General features: G+C 36.6%; 1 protein-coding gene across 1 annotated transcript; it reads right to left on the bottom strand.

Moving 5' to 3' along the window:
- Positions 1-9770: 9770 nt before the first annotated feature.
- LOC147641988 (uncharacterized) lies at positions 9771-11399 on the bottom strand. Its single transcript, XM_086799794.1, has 3 exons — positions 10554-11399; positions 10337-10484; positions 9771-9916 (listed from the first exon to the last, which is right to left on the bottom strand). Exons 1-3 carry the CDS (start codon positions 11397-11399, stop codon positions 9771-9773), a joined length of 1140 nt encoding a protein of 379 aa, XP_086655920.1.
- Between the last annotated feature and the right edge of the window lie 14510 nt (positions 11400-25909).

The following is a 25909-nucleotide window of genomic DNA, read 5'->3' on the forward strand; positions in this document are numbered from 1 at the left end:
AACACATCCTATCTCATCCACATCCACATTCATTTACATCACATCCTTTCACATATTCTCACATCTCATTCTCATCTCTTCATTCATATCCACATCCATTTATATCACATCCTTTCACATATCCTCACATCTCATTCTCATATCTTCATTCACATCCACATTCATTTATATCACATCCTTTCACATATCCTCACATCTCATTCTCATCTCTTCTTTCACATCCACATCCATTTCACATTTAGTAACATTTTCTATTTTTGATACCGATGGAACTTTTCTAATATTTCTGCCAATTGCTTGGCCTAGGTAAAGGTTCTTCTTCTCAACGAATATATTCATATTCTTTCTTTATTTTCTCAAGTGAAATATATTCAATATTCGTCTTTTTGAGTAAAAGATTCATGGGATTTACAAAAATCAATTCTACCCATATTTCCCAATAATGCTTAAAATTTCACTTTTGATAAATACTCATAATTTAAATTATGCTAAAAAATTCATCTTTTTTCCATTTAATTTCTTGGATCTCAATTATCATGGGAATTCCTCTTTTTACATTTAATTGATTGAATTCTAAATGTCATGGGAATTCCTCTTTTATCATCAAATAAATTTATCTAAAATTTCTCTTTTCTTTAATAAAAATATTCTTTAATTCAATATGCCAAGAATTCCACTTTTACTATTTAAATGATTGAATTCTAAATGTCATGGAAATTCTTCTTTTATCATTTAAATATTTCTCATGCATAAAATAAATTTATCTAAAATTCCTCTTTGAATCTTAATAAAAATATCCATTAATTCAATATGCTAAGAAATCCACTTTTCCCATTTAAATTATTGAATTTCAAATGTCATGGAAATTCCTCGTTTATCATTTAAATGAAATTACCAAAATTTTCTCTTTTCTTAATTATTTAACTATGCATAAACCTTAAAAATTAGTTTTCCATTGAATGTGATGAAAATGATTCTTTTAGCATAGGATGACTAATCCTAGAATATGGTAGGAATTTCTATTTTCATGTTATGCATAAGAATGAATTATGTATCAATTTCTTAAAAATTTTGCCATAGCTCCGCTGCTATTACTCATAATTTTAATATTTTTGAAAAGAATAAACTTAGTAATACAATTATAATAGTATAACTATCTTCTAAACTTAAATCCAATTTATGGATTTAAATCATAAGACTATCATAATTTTAGAAGCATAAAAGTATAAAAAGCCACTCTCTTAACCTCTAGCTTCACAAGCCTAGAGTTTGATTTGTGAATTGAGAATTTATCAATGAGAAGCATCATTTGAATAGAGAATTGGTCATAGGAATGACCATTCTTTTGGGGAGAGAGAGATAAACATAAAAAGTATCCTAATTAAGAATAAATTTAAATCTTAATTATTCATTACAACTCTTAAAAAAAAGCTTAAATTGCATTATAAACACTTAATTTAGAAACTTCTCAAGTTTGAGAGGGGTTGAGAAGTGAAAACATTGAGAATAGCAGAGAAAAACCATGAAATTACACCTTATCTCTTGATTTTGCTTGCTTCTCTATCTTAGAAGAAGCCCCCAACCAATCAACTGGTTAGTGTGTCGAGAGGAAAACTCCAAGGATTGTTGAAGAGAGAGAGAGAAGCTCCAATCTCTCCAAAATGTAGAGGATTTTTAAGAGATAAGAGAAAATATCATTATTTGAATGTAATACTGGCATGGTATAGTTCACAGATGAGAATACAAAAGAATGAGGGTCTATTTATAGGTGATGGAGGCCACTAACTGAGTCCAACTAAGTTCTAGAATTTTCCAGCTTCAATTTGGCTGAATTTGGACAAGATTTGGATCAGTTTGACTCCCTTTTTTATTTGGTTTGATCTAGGAGAGAGGAGAGATAAAAATATCTTAATATTTTTTATTTAAAAACTCATTCACATGTGTGAAATAGGTGCCTCCTTAAATTCTCCCCCCCTCCTTACCAAGGTGTCAACAATGTATCATTATACCAAAATATCTCATTTTTTTAGTAATATGTCATAGTTTTGAACTAATAAACCTTATACTCAGTCAACTCTTCATCTTATGTGAGCATTTACTCATTTTTGGGTATTTTTTTTTATTCTTTGGATTTATCTCATCCCCACACTTGGATCAATCCAATTGGTCCATTGGAACCTTAATTCGACCATAATCAAAAAAATTTCAGAAAATCTTGATCCTTAGGCTAAGGTCCTTTATACACATTTTCAATTAATTCCAAATGCACATTGGAAAGTTCTTTTTGAATTTTTGTTTCAAGGGAAACCATTTTAGATACTAGGAGGATTTTTATATCCAAAAATATCTCAATTTTGGATTATCTCTCTCTAAACATTTTCTCTCTCTAGGCCAAAACAGGGTAAAACAAGATCTTTCTTTTATTTCAAAGAGGGGAATAATTACAAGAACAGAAGGGGAGGTTCTTACACCTTTACACCTCAAAAGCTCGAGGGAGGAATCTTACATCCTACCCCACTTAAAAAACGCGAGATGTCCTCATCTCGCAGGTGGAGTATGATATCTTTTATCTTCTTCTTCTTCTTCAATCGCTTCCAGCGTTACTGCCTTAGAAGTGGACGGCTTATTCGGGAACATCTCTCTTTGAATTCCCTTATTCTGGGACGGAGGTCTTGCATTACTTTGGATTGCAACTGAGGGTTGGTTAGAGGGTCTACCTCTAGGATTTCTCTGATTTTGGCAGAAAGGAACCTGATTACTCTGGAAGGAAGGAGCTGGAGTCTAGAATCGTGGTCCCTAATTTCCCCACCCGAAAAACCTTGATCCAAAAGGAGTTGGGTAATTCATACTGCGATGTCCAAATCCTTGACAGTTATAGCATTTCACTTTCTTGTTCAAGGGTGGAATTTCTGAAGTTGAATTCCAGGGGATTGAGTTCCGAGAAAAGGACCCTTCTTCCATTCTGGAACTTTCCATATCCTGAGCTTGACCTTGTTATTTCTTAGGCGATGGAAGGTTGGAATCACCTTCTGGAGTTAGAAATCTTTTAAAGGCCTTAGCGAAATCCTTCGCCATCCACACTACTTCAGCCTTAGAAATCTTTTGATGGTGCTAGCTTCGGCGGGACCTTAACATTAAAGGCCTTAGCGAAATCCTTCGCCATCCACACTACTTCGGCCATGGAAACTAGCTTGGCATTCTTCATTAGGATATTCAAAGGTCCTTCAGTCCCCATCAGTTGTTCTTTGTCCAGGGGTGGTGAGTATTTGAGGAGGAGAGTGAAGTCTTGGTGATATTAAAAGACTAAGGTTATGTAAAAGGGAAGGAGAAGGGTGTGTGTGTGAATGGACTTATGGTCCACCACTAGCTCACCTATTTAAAGGTGGAGCTAGAAGGCATTTTATGGAGTATGAAGCTTAGTTGTATTTTGAGCAACTTAATAAGTAAGATCTTTTCTTGTATTTTGGGTCTCTCTCTCCTCCACATCTTTTTGATCTAGTATAAGCACCACGAATTTCTTCATGGTATCTAGAGCTTGGCAAGATTAGGTCATTTTTTGTGGTGTAGAATAGGTCAATCTTATCTTCCTTTTTTGTGGAGCTGAACCTTCTGCCAGTGGAGGAGCTCTAGCACCTTGTGGAGGCAAGAACTCGATGTGATTCCAACTGGGAAAGTGTAGAGGAGGTGTAGGCACTGCAGTTTGTATGACTAATGGCTTATGTCTGGGTACTGAGGCCGCGGCACTGAGCTCTGAGCAAGCCGGTGTAGGTTTTCTACTGCAGCATGGTCGTATGTCTAATTCACCTCCTGCATGCAAGATCAAGCTACAAAATCAGAGGGAAATTGAAGCCCACCTAAAGGAGCCCCTACTACCAAAGTATCACCTCTAATGGCGGCCCGACGTGCACGCAATAGAGGAAAGACCAGGCCTGCCCACTATGGTAGCCATTGAAGCTTCCATTAAAGCTTCAAAATCAAAGGTTTTTTTTGCACTAATCCAGGACTCTTCTTAGCTCAAAATCTCTTAAGTGCTTCTTGAAAGTATTTTGCTCCAGATTCTCTGATGTTGTGCGCATACACCATGAAGGTTCACAAGCCTCATTATCATCAAGCTTTATCAAGTGTACAATGTTCCATAGTGTGCTTATGAGCACTAAAGGTGTTGCTAAACACCATTAGTAGGTGTAGCCATCAGCAAAGGGGAGCCTCTCGACATTAGGAGTGTTTCTAAACACTAAGCATGTTCTTAAACACTAATGGTGAATCTAATCACCAATGCAAGTGTCATTAGATGCTAGAAATGTGCTCTTAAGCACTAATAGTGTTACTAAATACTAATAGTAATCTTAATCACCAAACAAAGTGTTCTTTAACACTAATGAAGCTAATCTCCATCAGAATTGGTGGTTGGGCACAAACCCTAAGTGCTAAACCATAAGCTTCACCATCTTAATCTCCTTTTTTATGCAACATCCTTGGCTTAATTAAGGGTTGTTGCACTCTCATTAGCCTTTCTCTTTCTACTTAAGCCAAAACATCACAAATTTTTTGGTTTTTCTTATTCATAAATCAGCCCATTACTCTCTTGTAATCTCCTTCAATACCCAATGTCAAAGGACAACACCCAAATTAAGAAGTTCTCAGGAGAGGGCTTCCACACTTGGCAAGTTCTTGTCAAGTACAAGATGATGTCCAAAGGTTTTTGGCCATTCATCTCCGGCACTAAGGTTATTGATCAAACTAAGGCTGAAGATATTGAAGATGATGAGAGGGCACAAGCCATCATCATGCTTCATATCTTGATGAGGCTCTCATTCACCATGTGGACCAGCTTCCAACTACAAAGGAGAAATGGGATGAGCTTGACAAGCTCTATGGAGCTCGTGGTGGTAAGAATTCCAAGATCTCACTTAAAATTAAATTTTTTAGCTTCTTGGAACTCAAAGAGGGAGACGACATTGGAGCCTTTATCTCTCACTTGAAGGGCCTTATGGCTCAACTTGCATCAGTGAATGCGAGAATGGATGAAGATGATGCAGTGGGCTGTTTTGCTAAAAGCAGTCAAGAAGGTGTACCCCACCTTAGTCACCACCTTGAAGAACATACCTAACTCCACCCTTGAAGGAGTCATTCAATCTTGTCGTCTTGATGAAGAAAAGAGGCCAAAGGAAGGAGCTGAATCTTCAAGTGCAACAACTTCATCGAATATCGAACAAGATTTGTCACATCAAGTGATCAAAGTAAGGTGTGTCCATTGCAAAAAGGTGGGTCATTTGGCAAATAATTGCTGGATCAAATATCCCAACAAAATAAAATGTAACAAGTGTAAACAAACGGGACATATCACTTCTAAATGTCCTAACAAAGAGTCAGAGGGGCTAACTTTGTAACAGCCTCTAACTCCACTGAGAAATTGTTTTAAATCTCAATGTAACCACACCTATATTCCTAACCTTGTACGCCTAATGTTATCAAGGCAACCTATGTCCAATACCACCTATTCCAATTTTTTTCATAGTTGGTATTGATGGAGGGTATTAAAACACTAAGGTTATGTAAAAGGGGAGGAGAAGGGTGTGTGTGTGAATGGACTTATGGTCCACTAGCTCACCTATTTAAAGGTGGAGCTAGAAGGCATTTTATGGAGCATGAAGCTTAGTTGTATTTTGAGCAACTTAATAAGCAAGATCTTTTCTTGTATTTTGGGTCTCTCTCTCCTCCACATCTTTTTGATCTAGTATAAGCACCATGAATTTCTTCAAGTGATACACTTCAATAGTTCTGCTCCCCTAGGTTAACTCTAAGAATTCGTTTATCTTGGTTTTTCCAAAAAGCCGGGAGCACAGAATCTCTTCCTTAGGTAAATTTTGAGATCATTCCATGTCTGGGTGTTCCAATTCAGATGGTTTGTCTCACAATGGTTTTTCCATGCCACTCTGGCTGTTTCTACTATCTTCAGCCTTGCAAGAGCCATTTTCCTCTTCTCATTATACATGGTGACATCGAAGTACTCTTCCATTGCTTCGATCCACTTCTCCACAGTCTCGCCCAAGTTTTCTCCTTCACCCTTGAAAGTTCTAGGTTGCAATCTATGAAGAGTTTTACAAACATCCAAGTTGAGCTCTTTCTCATTGAGTTGGGGGTTATCATTCCTACCACGACGACCTTGTTCCATGATCCTATTCAATACGAAAATTCTTGTTAAGTCCCTTTATTTATAATTCAAATCTAACTTTAGATCCAACTAATTCTCGGGTTCTTTAGATTGGTCAGCCTCCCCACAGAATCATGGGATAAAGATCCCTTCTAATAAAAGAACATACAAAACTCATTAATCAGAGAACAATTCTCGGGTTCTTTAGATTGGTCAGCCTCCCCACAGAATCATGGGATAAAGATCCCTTCTAACAAAAGAACATACAAAACTCATTATCAGAGAATAATTCATTCATATTCTTAACACAGTAATGGTCCATTAGATCGAAAATTCCATCTAAACATCCCTTCATGGACATTTCAGTTATGCGGGTTCTCATTTGTCGTCCTTTAATTAGAGTAAGTGGGTCAAGGTCAACAGTAGCAATCAGTCAGCACAATCCACTAATCTCATAGTGATTTGCTGAAGTCACAATCATCATTCCAATTATGATCATCTTCACTCGGATTCGTCCCATTCATCCTCATTGTGGCTTTGTTAAACTTATCTTCTTTCAACTAGAATTCAGGAATCATTATCTTTCAATCAAAATCCAAATCAACTCATCAATTCTCAACCAGAATTCTAAAATCATATCAACCAGCATTCAAATTCATCTTATCAAGATATAATTTTTTCTTATAATTTCAAGGTCTTAGATTTACTCGTATATATTGTCAGTAAAGAGCTGCAGTTATACCCACGGTATATACGGGTAGTCACAGTCGTTGGAGTTATAAGGTAAATACCATCATATCTAGGCCTCAAGCAAGTCAGGGATTCCATACAATTACGGTACTTCCATCTGAAGACCCAATTTTCAATTTAGGAATCTTCATTCTGAATATCAATTTGTATGAATTTCATCACATAGTTACAATATTTTACTGGTACTTCATAAAGTTTTGACATTTCTTGCTTCTCGGTTGATCCACTTTAGCCAATTTGCTGTGATACCAAAGCTGAAAGATCCCTGCCCCCTCCGTGCAACGAATTCGGGGGTCCTAGCAATGAAAGTAGCACTTCATGTGCAGGGTAGATCCTCTCACTCGGGGCCTCGCCCATGGATATCCGGACACGAGACTAATCCCTAGGTTCATCCAAAACCGAAACCCAGAAAACTTCCCTCGCCCAGAAAGCACGAGTAATTCCTCCATGATATTTTTATTCTAACGTAGTCAAGAGCCTTAACTAACCGAACTGATCCGACCGAACCCATAAGTCACATGGTTAGATCAAGGAAAAGACTTGCACTTGGATCATAGAGACCAACGCTTTTTTCCTCATTGAGAGGCACAATCGTTGATTCTTTTCGATAGAATAAGGACTGTCCGGGATTTACTTCATTTATCGTACCATAACATAATTGAGTCTCATTTTAGGGATCCATCAGTCCAGCCTAACCCCATCCAGTCCCATGGGTTAGCCAACCGCCCAACCACTGTAGTAATAGAATCCATTCAAGAATTTGGTTATGTTTGGTCCCGGGTAGTACCAGGGAAAAGAGTTCCCGGGCCCCCTAGTCGGCGCTTCATGCAAACTTCAAGATAGTCACACCACTTACACACCCAATATGAAATTGCCTGTTTTATAGATTCGGCTATCTTTAAAACAATCTTTTAATGAAACCATAGTATCACTCATCATAATCCTCCAAAATATCAGGTTGAATTCTAATTTCCAATCATTCTTTCATCGGTGTACCTATGGCATCATTGGCAACAACCAGAACGCTCACCACCTGTCCACTCATGGGCCTTTTCAATAGTTCCTAGCTCATAGTACCCGATAATATAATCACATAAGAAAATCCAGATGGACTCTCCATTGAAGATCAGCAAGATCAACCAATAGATCCATATAAAAGAGCCATGGATTCATCTATTGAGGACCAGCAAGGTCAATCAGCCAGATCCATGCCGCCGAGTTCAGAAATCAACTCTAACACTTTGTTCCATTTTCTTCCTCAACGCATGCGTGAGTATTCTCGACGACCTAGAGCCCGAGCACCATATGGTCAACACCCTCTAGGATCCTTCGCAAGTCACCTAGCACTTCACTCATGAGTCATAGGCCGCTTCCTTGGTCCCTCATCCACCGTACCGGAAGCTCACCCCATTTAAATCGGGTCAAGACCTCGACCACAACCTTGCTATGCAAGACGTCCTCCATTGACTCTCCGTCAGCTATTGCAACTTTATCACTTAGGTCTCCACCACGACCTCATTCACAAGACGGTCAAAATGCTTCCCCAGCATTCTTGACATAAAACAGTCATTTAAAAATAGGTCATAAATACAATTTCTATAACAAACTCTCGTCTTTCCACATTGTTTCACATTAATCTGCATTTCTTAATCCACGTCCAATCATATGTATTCCCATCCTCTTCCATCCATTCTCATAAATCACATCATATTCCATCTCTCATCACATCTATCCACATTTGTCCTTATCACATCTCATCCATTCATATCTACCCATGTCCACATCTCATCACATTACATTCATTCACAAATCATCCATTCATATCTACCCATATCCACATCACATCTATTCACATTGTTTACTGCTTATAAAATCTTTCACAAACTTCAAAGGAAATTCAGACTTTCTGATAAACAAACTGATAAACTGAATGACAACACTGATGACAAACAGATTTACAACTAGATTGACAAATAGACTGACAAACAGATTGACAAAACTGCATCTTGCATTCAGAAATCCCCCATCGCTACACAGAAAATCCACCTAGTATCAAGAAGGTCCATAACTGACAAGCCTTCTCCCTTTTCAAGAGCTAAATGACTTTTTTAACTTCTAAGATATGAAAAGTCCCCAAAATAGACTAAGGATTCATACATATGATAAAAGTAATTCCTCCTAAGGTCTAGCCTAAACACCTGGCATAGCTCGGTGGCTTGATTTTTCAAAGAAAAATGACTTCAAACCCACAATCCCTTGATTCGTAAACTAGATAGGCAAAGAATCTTGTAAAGATAAAACAAAATCAGCATAAATGTCATCTGAACATCTGCCTCTTTGAAATCTTACATATCTACTGACTTTCCATTTGTAACATAATCCTCCACTGCTGATTTTTTACTAATTTGCTGCACTGCCGACTTTTTGCTGATCTGACTTCCTATCCGTTCATTGAAATATTGCTTCCTCCACATTTTGAAAATCGGACCATACTCCCTTGTCAAGCTGAATGAAAGAAACTTGACTGTCAAATCAGATATCACTTTCAGAACACTTAAAAATTCTGCATCATAATTCTCCCTTGAATCTGATCTAATCCTCCACACCTGTTTTGACATAATCAGATTTGTAAAACCTGCTTCACATTCATCAAACATCTTTACTTGACATCCTCCAAGTTGAATACTATCAAAACAACCTTTGTCAAATAAATCTGAACCCAAATCTGCCAAATAGTCAATTTGATCACCAACTTTCTTCATAATGAAAACATTTTGAAAGTTAGACTGAACATTTCTCATCAACATTAGAGATTCAGATACTTTAAAACCAAAACTTTGACCCTTGACAACTTTTGCAACTTCCCTCATAAGAGTTTGACATTCCGTTTGAATCCTCCAAAATCAGTCTCAATCAACTTGTTTAGGTTTATTTGGCCATCTGCTATGAAAATGTGACACCAATATGCAAGAAACCTGTGTTGATACACACAGACCAACTTTGCTCTAAAATCTGAAAATTCCACCAAAATCAAGCAAATAATCCGCAAATAATCCACTGGAATCCTCTGAACCTGTTTAGATGTGATCTGATCTACAAACCATAAAAACTGATCACTATGCATCCTATAATGCAATCCTCTTTGACCAATTTGCAACTCCAAAATCTGCAACACATGAATATCTGAATTTTGACAATCTGCCATCATCTGTATTTTAGAATTTGTCATCCACATCTGACAACCCATTTTGCACAAATTCACCTCCATTTTGTCATCAACTTGAAAGCACACATCATTCAACAAAAATATATTTGAATTGAGAACAACTTTTCCCACATCCATTTTAGAATGCACATCCATCAAACTTAAGCTTAAAATTTCATCAGCCCGCATTTCAAGCATCATATGCTGATCCCCCAAATGTGTCAAACCTGCTTTGTACTCTTTAACAACTTGCTCTTGATGACAATCCTCTTGCTCAATTTGATCCATAAGACCTGTATTTGATTCAGACCAAGAATCAATCCACTTGTTCAAATTCTTTGCAACAACTGAAACATCTCCTTGCTGAATATCAACCTGTGACATCAAAATATGTCCTTCAAAACATTCAGAGTCAAAATTTTGATTTCCTTGATCATCCACAACATCACTTATATTAGTCGAAAAATCTGCTTGAATCCGCCAACTATCAAAATTAGCATCTGGAAACTCCTCTGGTATTCCTGCAACAACCATAACAATTATCTGCAACAACCATGCTTTGATGTACAAGAACGAATTTTGCTCTTGTTCCGCCATATTCCTCAATTCTGCAATATCTTTTGGCTGCAAATCCTCATGTGTGGATCTTTCTGGTGGAAATTCTTCTTGAATTGACATATTTGCCAAAAATTCATCTTCAGCAAATCTGATTTCAGGGAATTCCTCCTGATTTGATTCTTTATCTGTAGTTCCACACACATCATCCATGGAACCTAAAAACAACTGAATCACATCCTCCTCTTCATTCATCTTGGTATCCGCCTCTTCAATTGCGCTTTGAATGACATGAACAATATCATTGCAATGTATGATCTGCTTCTCCTCACAACATTCCTCAGATGCAAGTGACATATGTAACCTAAGGTTAAGCAATGAATCTTCCTCTTCCACTCCATGAGCATACTCTAGTGGTAGGTTAGGGGTATCTAGGGGCTCTTCTAGGCTCTCTTGGCCAACCTCCTTTTGCACCTCCTTCTCCTCCATCTTTGGTATCCCCACTTGATGGCTTTCAAACTCCATGCCCATCCAAATGTCATCATCATCACTTGACTCCCCTTCAAACTCATCTGCATATGCATCTCTCAACTTCTCACATGCTTTTTGTAGCTTCACAATGCTTTTCCTACTTGAACATGACTTTCGCCTGTCTCCTTTGTGATCAGCTAACCATTCATATGCATTCTCTAAGTCATCCTCAAAATCCGCCAACCTTTCAAATGCAGTCTCCATTTCCTCCCAAGATGATGCTTTATGCACTTTATGGATAATTTTATGAAACTTTGTGCATAGGTCAACCATACACCATTTCCTACATGCATCTTTATTTGAGCACTCATCAATTGCACATGGACAATCATCCACCTCATGCTTCCTACTCATGCAAACCTTGCACTTCTTCTTCTTCTTCTTTTTACCCCCCATGACACACTCACATAATTAAAATACAACAATCATATTCAGCCATCAAGAAAGATGCACCACACCAATCTGAGACCCATTAAATTTGCTAAACGGAGAGCCACGGATGCTATACCGGGATCCGCAAAGTTCATTTAATTGGCTGCTTAAAATTGATTGAAACATTTTAAATTGATAATATTATGATTTCTCCTTGAAAAATTTGCCATAAAAAGTTACCTTCTGGCTACAAAACAGATTCAGTCATTCAGCATCTGACTTCCAAGAAATTGTAACTACCATTGTAACCGCCACCATAACTGCTGCTCGGCATCTTCTTGGCATTCAACATCCCCCTTACAGAAGAAAGCAAACTCGACCATGAACACCCTTCATAAGCACCGTCATTCGAATTACACCCTTTCTTAAAAAATAGACAAACTGATTCTTCTTCAATCTTCTGCACAGCTTGATTATGTCTGAATCAGATTTTGCCTCCTAAATCTGATTTTGGCTCCTAAATCTGATTTTGCCTCTTGAATCTGCAGCAGTGCCTGAATCTGCAGCACTTGCTTTGCATGCTCCTATTGTAGGCTCCATCCTAATCAACCATTGTGGTTGAAACCACCGTGAATCGCCAGTGTTTGGTGCTGTGTTTAGTGCTTATCACATCTTTCACAAACTTCAAAGGAAATTCAGACTTTCTGACAAACAAACTGACAAACTAAATGACAACACTGATGACAAATAGATTTACAACTAGATTGACAAATAGACTGACAAACAAATTGACAAATAGATTGACAAAACTGCATCTTGCATTCAGAAATCCCCCATCGTTACACAGAAATCCGCCTAGTATCAAGAAGGTCCATAACTAACAAGCCTTCTCCCTTTTCAAGAGCTAAATGACTTTTTTAACTTCTAAGATATAAAAAGTCCCCAAAATAGACTAAGGATTTATACATATGATAAAAGTAATTCCTCCTAAGGTCTAGCCTAAACACACATCACATCTCATCCATTCACATCTATCCCGATTCACATCACATCACATCACATCTCACCCAGTAACATCTATCTCGATTCATAACACATCACATCACATCCATTCACATCTATTTACGTCACGTCGCATTCACATCCATTCACATCTCATCGCATTACATCACATCTATCATATTCATTGCATTCCCATCCCATTACATACATTCTATCCACATTACATCACATCCATATCCATCCATATCTCATTCATCCACATCCATCCAGTCATCCACATGCATGTCTATCCACATCCATTCAGTCATCCACATGCATGTCTATCCACATACATTCACATTCACATTCACATCCACATATATTCACATCACATCACATTTTATCCACATCTCATCATATTCACATCCACATCCCTTTACACCACATCACATCTCATCCACATCCACATCCACATCCATTTACATCACCTCACATCCTATCACATCCACATCCACATTCATTTACATCCTATCACATCCGCATCTACATTCATTTACATCACATCACATCCACATCCACATTCATTTACATCACATCTTTTCACATATTCTCACATCTCATTCTCATCTCTTCATTGATATCCACATCCATTTATATCACATCCTTTCACATATCCCCACATCTCATTCTCATCTCTTCATTCACATCCACATTCATTTATATCACATCCTTTCACATATCCTCACATCTCATTCTCATCTCTTCTTTCATATCCACATCCATTTCACATTTAGTAACATTTTTCATTTTTGATACCGATGGGACTTTTCTAATATTTCTGCCAATTGCTTGGCCTAGGAAAAGGTTCTTCTTCTCAACAAATATTTTCATATTCTTTCTTTATTTTCTCAAGTGAAATATATTCAATATTCCTCTTTTTGAGTAAAAAAATCATGGGATTTACATAAATCAATTCTACCCATATTTCCCAATAATGCTCAAAATTCCACTTTTGATAAATACTCATATTTGAATTATGCTAAAATTCCTCTTTTTTCTATTTAATTTCTTGGATTTCAATTATCATGGGAATTCCTCTTTTTACATTTAATTGATTGTATTCTAAATGTCATGGGAATTCCTCTTTTATCATCAAATAAATTTATCTAAAATTCCTCTTTTCTTTAATAAAAATATCCATTAATTCAATATGCCAAGAATTCCACTTTTACTATTTAAATGATTAAATTATAAATGTCATGGGAATTCCTCTTTTATCATTTAAATATTTCTCATGCATAAAATAAATTTATCTAAAATTTCTCTTTGAATTTTAATAAAAATATCCATTAATTTAATATGCTAAGAATTCTACTTTTCTCATTTAAATGATTGAATTCCAAATGTCATGGAAATTTCTCTTTTATCATTTAAATAAAATTACCACATTTTTCTCTTTTCTTAATTATTTAATTATGCATAAATCTTAAAAATTAGTTTTCTATTGAATGTGATGAAAATCATTCTTTTAGCATAGGATGACTAATCCTAGAATATGGTGGGAAGTCCTATTTTCATGTTATGCATAAGAATGAATTATGTATTACTTTCTTAAAAATTTTACCATAGCCTCGCTGCTATTACTGATAATTTTAATATTTTTAAAAAGAATAAACTTAGTAATACAATTATGATAGTAGAACTATCTTCTAAACTTAAGTCCAGTTTGTGGATTTAAATCATAAGATTATCATAATTTTAGGAGCATAAAAGTATAAAAAGCCACTCTCTTAACCTCTAGCTTCACAAGCCTAGAGTTTGATTTGTGAATTGAGAATTTATCAATAAGAAGCATTATTTGAATAGAGAATTGGTCATAGGAATCACCATTCTTTTGGGGAGAGAGAGACAAACATAAAAATCATCCTAAATGTAAAATTTTCTTAATTATTCATTACAACTCTTAAGAAAAGCTTGATTTGCATTTTAAACATGTAATTTAGAAACTTCTCAAGCTTGAGAGGGATTGAGAAGTGAAAACATTGAGAATAGCAGAGAAAAACCATGAAATTACACCTTACCTCTTGATTTTGCTTGCTTTTCTATCTTAGAAGAAGCCCCCAACCAATCAATTGGTTAGTGTGTCGAGAGGAAAGCTCCAAGGATGGTTGAAGAGAGAGAGAAGCTCCAATCTCTCCAAAATGTAGAGGATTTTTAAGAGATAATAGAAAATATCATTATTTTAATGTAATACTGACATGGTATAGTTCACAGATGAGAATACAAAAGAATGAGGGTCTATTTATAGGTGAGGGAGACCACTAATCGAGTCCAACTAAGTTCTAGAATTTTCTAGCTTCAGTTTGGCTGAATTTGGACAAGATTTGGATTAGTTTGGCTCCCTTTTTTATTTGGTTTGATCCAGGAGAGAGGAGAGATAAAATTATCTTAATATTTTTTATTTAGAAACTCATTCACATGTGTGAAATATGTGCCTCCTTAAATTCTCCCCCTCTTCTTACCAAGGTGTCAAAAATGTATCATTATATCAAAATATCTCATTTTTTTAATAATATCTCATAGTTTTTTAATAAACCTTGTACTCAGTCAACTTTTCATTTTATGTGAGAATTTTCTCATTTTTGGGTATTTTCTTTTGTTTTTTGGATTTATCTCATCCCCACACTTGGATTAATCCAATTGGTCTATAGGAACCTTAATTGGACCATAATCCAAAATTTTCAGAAAATCTTGACCCACTAAGGTCTTTTATACACATTTTCAATTAATTCCAAATGCACATTGAAAAGTTCTTTTTGAATTTCTATTTCAGGGGACATCATTTTAGACACTAGGAGGATTTTTATATCCAAAAATATCTCAATTTTGGATTATCTCTCTCTAGATATTTTCTCTTTCTAGGCCAAAATAGGATAAAACAAGATCTTTCTTTTATTTTAGAGAGGGAAATAATTACATGAACAGAAGGGGAGGTTCTTACACCTTTACACCTCAAAAGCTGGAGGGAGGAATCTTACATCCTACCCTACTTAAAAAACACGAGATGTTCTAATCTCGCAGGTGGAGTATGATCTCTTTCATCATCTTCTTCTTCAATCGCTTCTAGCATTACTGCCTTGGAAGTGGATGGCCAATTCGGGAACATATCTCTTTGACTTCCCTTATTCTGGGGTGGAGGTCTTGCATTACTTTGGATGGTTAGAGGATCTACCTCTGGGATTTCCCTGATTTTGGCAGAAAGGAACCTCATTACTCTGGAAGGAAGGAGGTGGAGTCTGGAATCTTGGTCCCTAATTTCCTCGCCCGAAAAACCGTGATCCAAAAGGAGTTTGGCAATCCATACTACGATGTCCAAATCCTTGACAATTATAGCATTTCACTTTCTTGTTCAAGGGTGGAATTTGTGAAGTTGAATTCCAAGGGATTGAGTTCCGGGAAAAAAGGACCTTTCTTCCACTTTGGAACTTTTCATATCCTGAGCTTGAACTTGTTGTTTCTTAGGTGGTGGAAGGTTGGAATCACCTTCTAGAGTTAGAAATCTTTTGAGTGAAGGATGATGGTGCTCGCTTCGGCGGGACCTTGACATCAAAGGCCTTAGCGAAATCCTTCGCCATCCGCATTGCTTCGGCCATGGAAACTGGCTTGGCATTCTTCACTAGGATATTCAAAGGTTCGTTCAGTCTCCGAATAAACCTGGCCATTAGCTGTTCTTCATCTAGCAGTGGTGAGTATTTAAGGAGGAGAGTGAACACTTGGTGATACACTTCAATAGTTCTGCTCCCCTAGGTTAACTCTAAGAATTCGTTCATCTTGGTTTCCAAAAAGCCAGGAGGACAGAATCTCTTCCTTAGGTAAATTTTAAGATCATTCCATGTCTGAGTGTTCCGATTATTCAGACGATTTGTCTTGCAGTGGTTTCTCCATACCACTCTGGCTGTTTCTACTATCTTTAGCCTTGCAAGAGCCATTTTTCTCTTCTCATTATACACGTCATTGTACACGGTGACATTGAAGTACTCTTCCATTGCTTCGATCCACTTCTCCACAGTCTCGCCCAAGTTTTCCCCTTCACCCTTGAAAGGTCCAGGTTGCAATCTATGAAGAGTTTTACGAACATCCAAGTCAAGCTCTTTCTCATCAAGTTGGGGGTTATCATTCCTACCACGACAACCTGGTTCCATGATCCTTTCAATACAAAAATTCTTGTTAAGTCCCTTTATTTATCATTCAAATCCGACTTTAGATCCAATTGATTTTGGGGTTCTTTAGATTGGTCAGCCCTCCCCACAGAATCATTATATCAAGATCTCTTCTAACAGAAGAACATACATAACTCATTATCAAAATAATTCATTCATATTCTTAACACAGTAATGGTCCATTAGACCGAAAATTCCATCTGAACATCCCTTCACAGAAATTTTAGTTATGTAGGTTCTCATTTGTCATCCCTTAATTAGAGTAACTAGGTCAAGGTCAACAGTAGCAATCAGTCAGCACAATCCACTAATCTCATAGTGATTTGCTGAAGTCACAATCATCATTCCAATTACGATCATCTTCACTCGGATTCGTCCCATTCATCCTCATTGTGGCTTTGTTAAACTTATCTTCTTTCAACTAGAATTCAGGAATCATTATCTTTCAATCAAAATCCAAATCAACTCATCAATTCTCAACCAGAATTCTAAAATCATATCAACCAGCATTCGAATTCATCTCATCAGGATATAATTTTTTCTTATAATTTCAAGGTCTTAGATTTACTCGTATATATTGTCAGTAAAGAGCTGCAGTTATACCCAGGGTATATACGGGTAGTCACAGTTGTTGGAGTTATAAGGTAAATACCATCATATCTAGGCCTCAAGCAAGTCAGGGATTCCATACAATTACGGTACTTCCATCTGAAGACCCAATTTCCAATTTAGGAATCTTCATTTTGAATATCAATTTGTATGAATTTCATCACATAGTTACAATCTTTTACTGGTACTTCATAAAGTTTTGACATTTCTTGCTTCTCGGTTGATCCACTTTAGCCAATTTACTGTGATACCAATTGAAAGATCCCTGCCCCCTCCATGCAACGAATTCGGGTAGCACTTCATGCGCGGGGTAGATCCTCTCACTCGGGGCCTCACCCATGGATATCCGGACACGAGACTAATCCCTCGGTTCATCCAAAACCGAACCCAGAAAAACTTCCCTTGCCCAAGAAGCTCCTAGTGAAGAATGCCAAGCCAGTTTCCATGGCCAAAGTAGTGCGGATGGCGAAGGATTTCGCTAAGGCCTTTGATGTCAAGGTCTCACCGCCCCCGAAGCCAACACCATCATCCTTCAAAAGATTTCTAACTCTCCAGAAGGTGATTCCAACCTTCCACTTCCTAAAAAACAACAAGGTCAAGCTCAAGATATGGAAAGTTCCAAAGTGGAAGAAAGGTCCTTTTCTCGGAACTCAATCCCCCTGGAATTTAACTTCAAAAATTCCACCCTTGAACAACAAAGTGAAATGCTATAACTGTCAAGGATTTGGACATCGCATTATGGATTGCCCAACTCCTTTTGGATCAAGGTTTTTTGGGCGGGAAAATCAGGGACCAAGATTCCAGACTCCAGCTCCTTTCTTCCAGAGTAATCAGGTTCCTTTCCGTCAAAATCAGGAAAATCCCAAAGGTAGACCCTCTAACCAACCCTCAGTTTCAATCCAAAGTAATGCAAGACCTCTGCCCCAAAATAAGGGAAGTCAAAGAGAGATGTTCTCGAATCGGCCATCCACTTCCAAGGCAGTAACGTTGGAAGCGATTGAAGAAGAAGAAGAAGATGAAAGAGATCATACTCCACCTGCGAGATGAGGACATCTCGTATTTTTTAAGTGGGGTAGGATGTAATATTCCTCCCTCCAGCGTTTGAGGTGTAAAGGTGTAAGAACCTCCCCTTCTATTCTTGTAATTATTCCCCTCTCTGAAATAAAAGAAAGATCTTGTTTTACCCTGTTTTGGCCTAGAGAGAGAAAATGTCTAGAGAGAGGTAATCCAAAATTGAGATATTTTTGGATATAAAAATCCTCCTAGTGTCTAAAATGGTTTCCCTTGAAATAGAAATTCAAAAAGAACTTTTCAATGTGCATTTGGAATTAATTGAAAATGTGTATAAAGGATCTTAGTCTAAGGGTCAAGATTTTTTGAAAATTTTGGATTATGGTCCAATTAAGGTTACTATGGACCAATTGGATTAATCCAAGTGTGGGGATGAGATAAATCCAAAGAATATAAAATAACAAAAAATGAGTAAATTCTCACATAAGATGAAGAGTTGACTGAGTACAAAGTTTATTAGTTAAAAACTATGAGATATTACTAAAAAAATGAGATATTTTGGTATAACGACACATTTTTGACATCTTAGTAAGGAGGAGGGAGACTTAAAGGAGGCGCATATTTCACACATGTGAATGAGATTTTAAATAAAAAAAATATTAAGATATTTTTATCTCTCCTCTCTCTTGGATCAAACCAAATAAAAAAGGGAGCCAAACTGATCCAAATCTTGTCCAAATGCAGCCAAACTAATCCAAATCTTATCCAAATGCAGCCAAACTGAAGCTGAAAAATTCTAGAACTTAGTTGGACTCAATTAGTGGCCTCCCTCACCTATAAATAGGTCCTCATTCTTTTTTATTCTCATCTATGAGCTATACCATGCCAGTATTACATTAAAATAATGATATTTTCTATTATCCCTTAAAAATCCTCTACATTTTGGAGAGATTAAAGCTTCTCTCTCTCTTCAACCATCCTTGGAGCTTTCCTCTCGACACACTAGCCAATTGATTGGTTGGGGGCTTCTTCTAAGATAGAGAAGCAAGCAAAATCAAGAGGTAAGGTGTAATTTCATGGTTTTTCTCTGCTATTCTCAATGTTTTCACTTCTCAACCCCTCTCAAGCTTGAGAAGTTTCTAAATTAAGTGTTTATAATGCAAATCAAGCTTTTCTTAAGAATTGTAATGAGTAATTAAGAAAAGTTTACATTTATGCTTAATTAGGATGCTTTTTATGTTTATCTCTCTCTCCCCAAAAGAATGGTCATTCTTATGACCAATTCTCTATTCAAATGATGCTTCTCATTGATAAATTCTCAATTCACAAATCAAACTCTAGGCTTGTGAAGCTAGAGATTAAGAGAGTGGCTTTTTATACTTTTATGCTTCTAAAATTATGATAATCTTATGATTTAAATCCATAAATTGGATTGAAGTTTAAAAGATAGTTCTACTATTATAATTGTATTACTAAGTTTATTCTTTTCAAAAATATTGAAATTATCAACAGTAATAGCAGTGGAGCTATGGTAAAATTTTTAAGAAATTGATACATAATTCATTCTTATGCATAATATGAAAATAGGACTTCCTACCATATTCTAGGATTAGTCATCCTATGCTAAAAAGAATGATTTTCATCACATTCAATGGAAAACTAGTTTTTAAGGTTTATGCATAATTAAATAATTAAGAAAAGAGAAAATTTTAGAAATTCATTTCAAATGATAAAAGAGAAATTCCCATGACATTTGAAATTCAATCATTTAAATGGGAAAAGTGGAATTCTTCGCATATTGAAATAATGGATATTTTTATTAAAATTCAAAGAGGAAATTTAGATAAATTTATTTTATGCATGAGAAATATTTAAATGATAAAAGAGGAATTCTCATGACATTTATAATTCAATCATTTAAATAGGAAAAGTAGAATTCTTGGCATATTTAATTAATGGATATTTTTATTAAAGAAAAGAGGAATTTCAGATAAATTTATCTGATGATAAAATAGGAATTCCCATGACATTTAGAATTCAATCAATTAAATGTAAAAAGAGGAATTCCCATGATAATTGAGATCCAGGAAATTAAATGGAAAAAAGAGAAATTTTTAGCATAATTCAAATTATGAGTATTTATCAAAAGTGAAATTTTGAGCATTATTGGAAAATATGGGTAGAATTGATTTTTAAAAATCTCATGAATCTTTTACTCAAAAAGAAGAATATTGAATACATTTCACTTGAGAAAATTAAGAAAGAATATGAAAATATTCGTTGAGAAGAAGAATCTTTACCTAGGCCAAGCAATTGGCAGAAATATTAGAAAAGTCCCATCGGTATCAAAAATAGAAAATGTTACTAAATGTGAAATGGATGTGGATGTGAAAGAAGAGATGAGAATGAGATGTGAGGATATGTGAAAGGATGTGATATAAATGAATGTGGATATGAATGAAGAGATGAGAATGAGATGTGAGTATATGTGAAAGGATGTGATATAAATGAATGTGGATATGAATGAAGAGATGAGAATGAGATGTGAGGATATGTGAAAGGATGTGATATAAATGGATGTGGATATCAATGAAGAGATGAGAATGAGATGTGAGAATATGTGAAAGGATGTGATGTAAATGAATGGATGTGGATGTGATAGGATGTGATGTGATGTAAATGAATGTGGATGTGGATCTAATAGGATGTAAATGAATGTGATTGTGGATGTGATAGGATGTGAGGTGATGTAAAAAGATGTGGATGTGGATGTGGATGAAATGTGATGTGGTGTAAAGGGATGTGGATGTGAATTTGATGAGATGTGGATGAAATGTGATGTGATGTGAATATATGTGGATGTGAATGTGAATGTATGGATGGATGTGGATAGACATGCATGTGGATGACTGAATGGATGTGGATGAATGAGATAGAATGTGTATGGATATGATGAGATATGGATGGATATGGATGTGATGTAATGTAGATAGAATGTATGTAATGGGATGGGAATGCAATGAATATAATGGATGTGATGTAATGCAATGAGATGTGAATGGATGTGAATGGATGTGAATGCAACGTGACATAAATAGATGTGAATGGATGTGATGTGATGTGATATGAATCGGGTTAGATGTGAATGCGACGTGATGTAAATAGATGTGAATGGATGTGATGTGATATGAATCGGGTTAGATGTGAATGGATGTGAATGCGACGTGATGTAAATAGATGTGAATGTGACGTGATGTAAATAGATGTGAATGGATGTGATGTGATGTGATATGAATCGGGTTAGATGTGACTGGGTGAGATGTGATGTGATGTGATGTGAATCGGGATAGATGTGAATGGATGAGATGTGATGTGAATAGATGTGATGTGGATATGGGTAAATATGAATGGAGGATATGTGAATGAATGTAATGTGATGAGATGTGGACATGGGTAGATGCGAATGGATGAGATGTGATAAGGATAAATGTGGATATATGTGATGAGATGGAATATGATGTGATTGGATGAGAATGGATGAAGGACGATGGGAATACATATGATTTGACGTGGATTAAGAAATGTAGATTGATATGAAACAATGTGGAAAGACGAGAGCTCGTTATAGAAACTGTATTTATGACCTATTTTTAAATGACTGTTTTATGTCAAGAATGTAGGGGAAGCATTTTGACCATCTTGTGAATGAGGTCGTGGAGACCATCTTGTGAATGAGGTCGTGGAGACCTAAGTGATAAAGTTGCAACAGCTGACCGAGAGTCAATGGAGAACATCTCGCATAGCAAGGTTGGTCGAGGTCTTGACCACCTCGGTTCGATTTAAATGGTGAGCTTCTGGTACGGTGGATGAGGGACCAATGAAGCGGCCTATGAGTGAAGCGCTAGGTGACCTACGAAGGATCCTAGAGGGTGCTAACCATACGGTGATACCCACACATGCGTCAAGGAAGAAAATGGAACAAGGTGTTAGAGTTGTTTTCTGATTTCGACGGCATGGATCTGATTGACCTTGCTGGTCCTCAATGGATGAGTCCATGGCTCTTTTATATGGATGTGTTGGTTGATCTTGCTGATCTTCAACAGGGAGAGTCCATCTGGATTTTCTTATGTGATTATATTGCCGACGGCTACTATGAGCTAGGAGCTATTGAAAAGGCCCATGAGTGGACAGGTGGTGAGCGTTCTAGTTGCCAATGATGCCATAGGTACATCGATGAAAGAATGATTAGAAATTAGAATTCAACTGGATATTTTGGAGGATTATGATCAGTGATACTATGGTTTCATTAAAAGATTGTTTTAAAGATAGCCGAATCTGTGAAACAGGCAATTTCATATTGGGTGTGTAAGTGGTGTGACTATCTTGAAGTTTGCATGAAGCACCGGCTAGGGGGCCTGGGAACTCTTTTCCCTCTGGTACTCGGGACCAAACATAACCAAATTCCTGAATGGATCCTATCACTACAGTGGTTGGGCGGTTGGCTAACCCATGGGACTCGATGGGGTTAGGCTGGACTGATGGATCCCTAAAATGAGACTCAATTCTGTTATGATATGATGGGGTTAGGCTGGACTGATGGATCTCTAAAATGAGACTCAATTCTATTATGATACGATAAATGAAGTAAATCCCAGACAGTCTTTGTTCTCTATGGAAAAGAATCAACGGCTGTGCCTCTCGATGAGGAAAAAAGCATTGGTCTCTATGATCCAAGTGCAAGTCTTTTCCTTGATTTGACCATGTGACTTATGGGTTTGGTCGGATCAGCCCGGTTAGTTAAGGCTCTTGACTACACTTACACACCCAATATGAAATTGCCTATTTCACAGATTCAGCTGTCTTTAAAACAATCTTTTAATGAAACCATATTATCACTGATCATAATCCTCCAAAATATCTGGTTGAATTCTAATTTTCAATCATTCTTTCATCGGTGTACCTTTAGCATCATCATTGGCAACTAGAACGCTCAGCACCTGTCCACTCATGGGCCTTTTCAATAGTTCCTAGCTCATAGTACCCGGCAATATAATCACATAAGAAAATCCAGATAGACTCTCCATTGAAGATCAGCAAGATCAACCAACAGATCCATATAAAAGAGCCATGGACTTATTCGTTGAAGACCAGCAAGGTCAATCAACCAGATCCATGCCCGAGTTTAGAAAAACAACTCTAACACCTTGTTCCATTTTCTTCCTCGATGCATGCGTGGGTATCTTCAACGACCGACAGCCCGAGCAGTGTATGGTCAGCACCCTCTAGGATCCTTCGCAGGTCACCTAGCGCTTCACTCATAGGCCGCTTCCTTGGTCCCTCATCCACCGTACCGGCGGAAGCTCACCATTTAAATCAAACCGAGGCTGGTCAAGACCTCGGCCAACCTTGCTATGCGAGATATCCTCCATTGACTCTCCGTCTCACCAGCTATTGCAACTTTATCACACTTAGGTCTCCACGACAAAACGGTCGAAATGCTTTCCCAACATTCTTGACATAAAACAATCATTTAAAAACAGGTCATAAATACAGTTTCTATGACGAACTCTCCTCTTTCCACATTATTTCACATAAATCTACATTTCTTAATCCACGTTCAATCATATGTATTCTCATCGTCCTTCATCCATTCTCATCCAATCACATCCAATCACATCATATTCCATCTCATCACATCTATCCACATTTATCCTTATCACATCTCATCCATTCGCATCTACCCATGTCCACATCTCATCACATTACATTCATTCACATCTCATCCATTCATATCTACCCATATCCACATCCCATCTCATCACATCTATTCACATCCCATCTCATCCATTCACATCTATCCCGATTCACATCACATCTTACCCAGTCACATCTATCCCGATTCACATCACATCCATTCACATCTATTTATGTCATGTCGCATTCACATCCATTCACATCTCATCGCATTGCATCACATCTATTCACATCCCATCTCATCCATTCACATCTATCCCGATTCACATCACATCTTACCCAGTCACATCTATCCCGATTCACATCACATCCATTCACATCTATTTATGTCATGTCGCATTCACATCCATTCACATCTCATCGCATTGCATCACATCCATCACATTCATTGCATTCCCATCCCATTACGTACATTCTATCCACATTACATCACATCCATATCCATCCATATCTCATCACATCCATACACATTCTATCTCATTCATCCACATCCATCCAGTCATCCACATGCATGTCTATCCACATCCATCCATACATTCATATATATTCATATCATATCACATTTCATCCACATCTCATCACATTCACATCCACATCCCTTTACACCACATCACATCTCATCCACATCCACATCCACATCCACATCCATTTACATCACATCACATCCACATCCACATCCACATCCATTTACATCACCTCACATCCTATCACATCCACATCCACATCCATTTACATCACCTCACATCCTATCACATCCACATCCACATTCATTTACATCACATCACATCCGCATCCACATTCATTTACATCATATCACATCCTATCACATCCACATCCATTTATAATCTCACATCTCATTCTCATCTCTTCATTCATATCCACGTCTATTTATATCACATCCTCTCACATGTCCTCACATCCCATTCTCATCTCTTCATTCACATCCACATTCATTTATATCACATCTCATTCATATCCACGTCTATTTATATCACATCCTCTCACATGTCCTCACATCCCATTCTTATCTCTTCACTCACATCCATATTCATTTATATCAAATCTCATTCTCATCTCTTCATCACATCCACATTCATTTATATCACATCCTTTCACATATCCTCACATCTCATTCTATCCTTTCTTTCACATCCACATCCATTTCACATTTAGTAACATTTTCTATTTTTGATACCGATGGGACTTTTCTAATTTTCTGCCTTGCTTGGCCTAGGTAAAGGTTCTTCTTCTCAACGAATATTTTCATATTCTTTCTTAATTTTCTCAAGTGAAATATATTCAATATTCTTCTTTTTGAGTAAAAGATTCATGGAATTTACAAAAATCAATTCTACCCATATTTCCCAATAATGCTCAAAATTTCACTTTTGATAAATACTCATAATTTGAATTATGCTAAAATTTCTCTTTTTTCCATTTAATTTCTTGGATCTCAATTATCATGGGAATTCCTCTTTTTACATTTAATTGATTGTATTCTAAATGTCATGGAAATTCCTCTTTTATCATCAAATAAATTTATCTAAAATTCCTCTTTTCTTTAATAAAAATATCCTTTAATTCAATATGCCAAGAATTCCACTTTTACTATTTAAATGATTGAATTCTAAATGTCATGGGAATTCCTCTTTTATCATTTAAATATTTCTCATGCATAAAATAAATTTATCTAAAATTTCTCTTTGAATTTTAATAAAAATATCCATTAATTCAATATGCTAAGAATTCCACTTTTCCCATTTAAAT

This window comes from Cibotium barometz, chromosome 1 (genome assembly GCF_041138505.1).
Source record: "Cibotium barometz isolate CiBa-2024 chromosome 1, ASM4113850v1, whole genome shotgun sequence".
NCBI lineage: Eukaryota > Viridiplantae > Streptophyta > Polypodiopsida > Cyatheales > Cibotiaceae > Cibotium > Cibotium barometz.

What these genes read in the sequence shown, in the direction of transcription:
- LOC147641988 (XM_086799794.1), bottom strand. Translation starts at nt 11,399, where the DNA reads ATGGAGACTGCATTTGAAAGGTTGGCGGATTTTGAGGATGACTTAGAG. An exon ending in TTTCGACTAATATAAGTGAT is followed by an intron (nt 10,485 to 10,553) that starts GTTGTGGATGAT and finishes TTGATGTCACAG; the next exon opens with GTTGATATTCAGCAAGGAGA. An exon ending in TGTTAAAGAGTACAAAGCAG is followed by an intron (nt 9,917 to 10,336) that starts GTTTGACACATT and finishes TGGAATTTTCAG; the next exon opens with ATTTTAGAGCAAAGTTGGTC.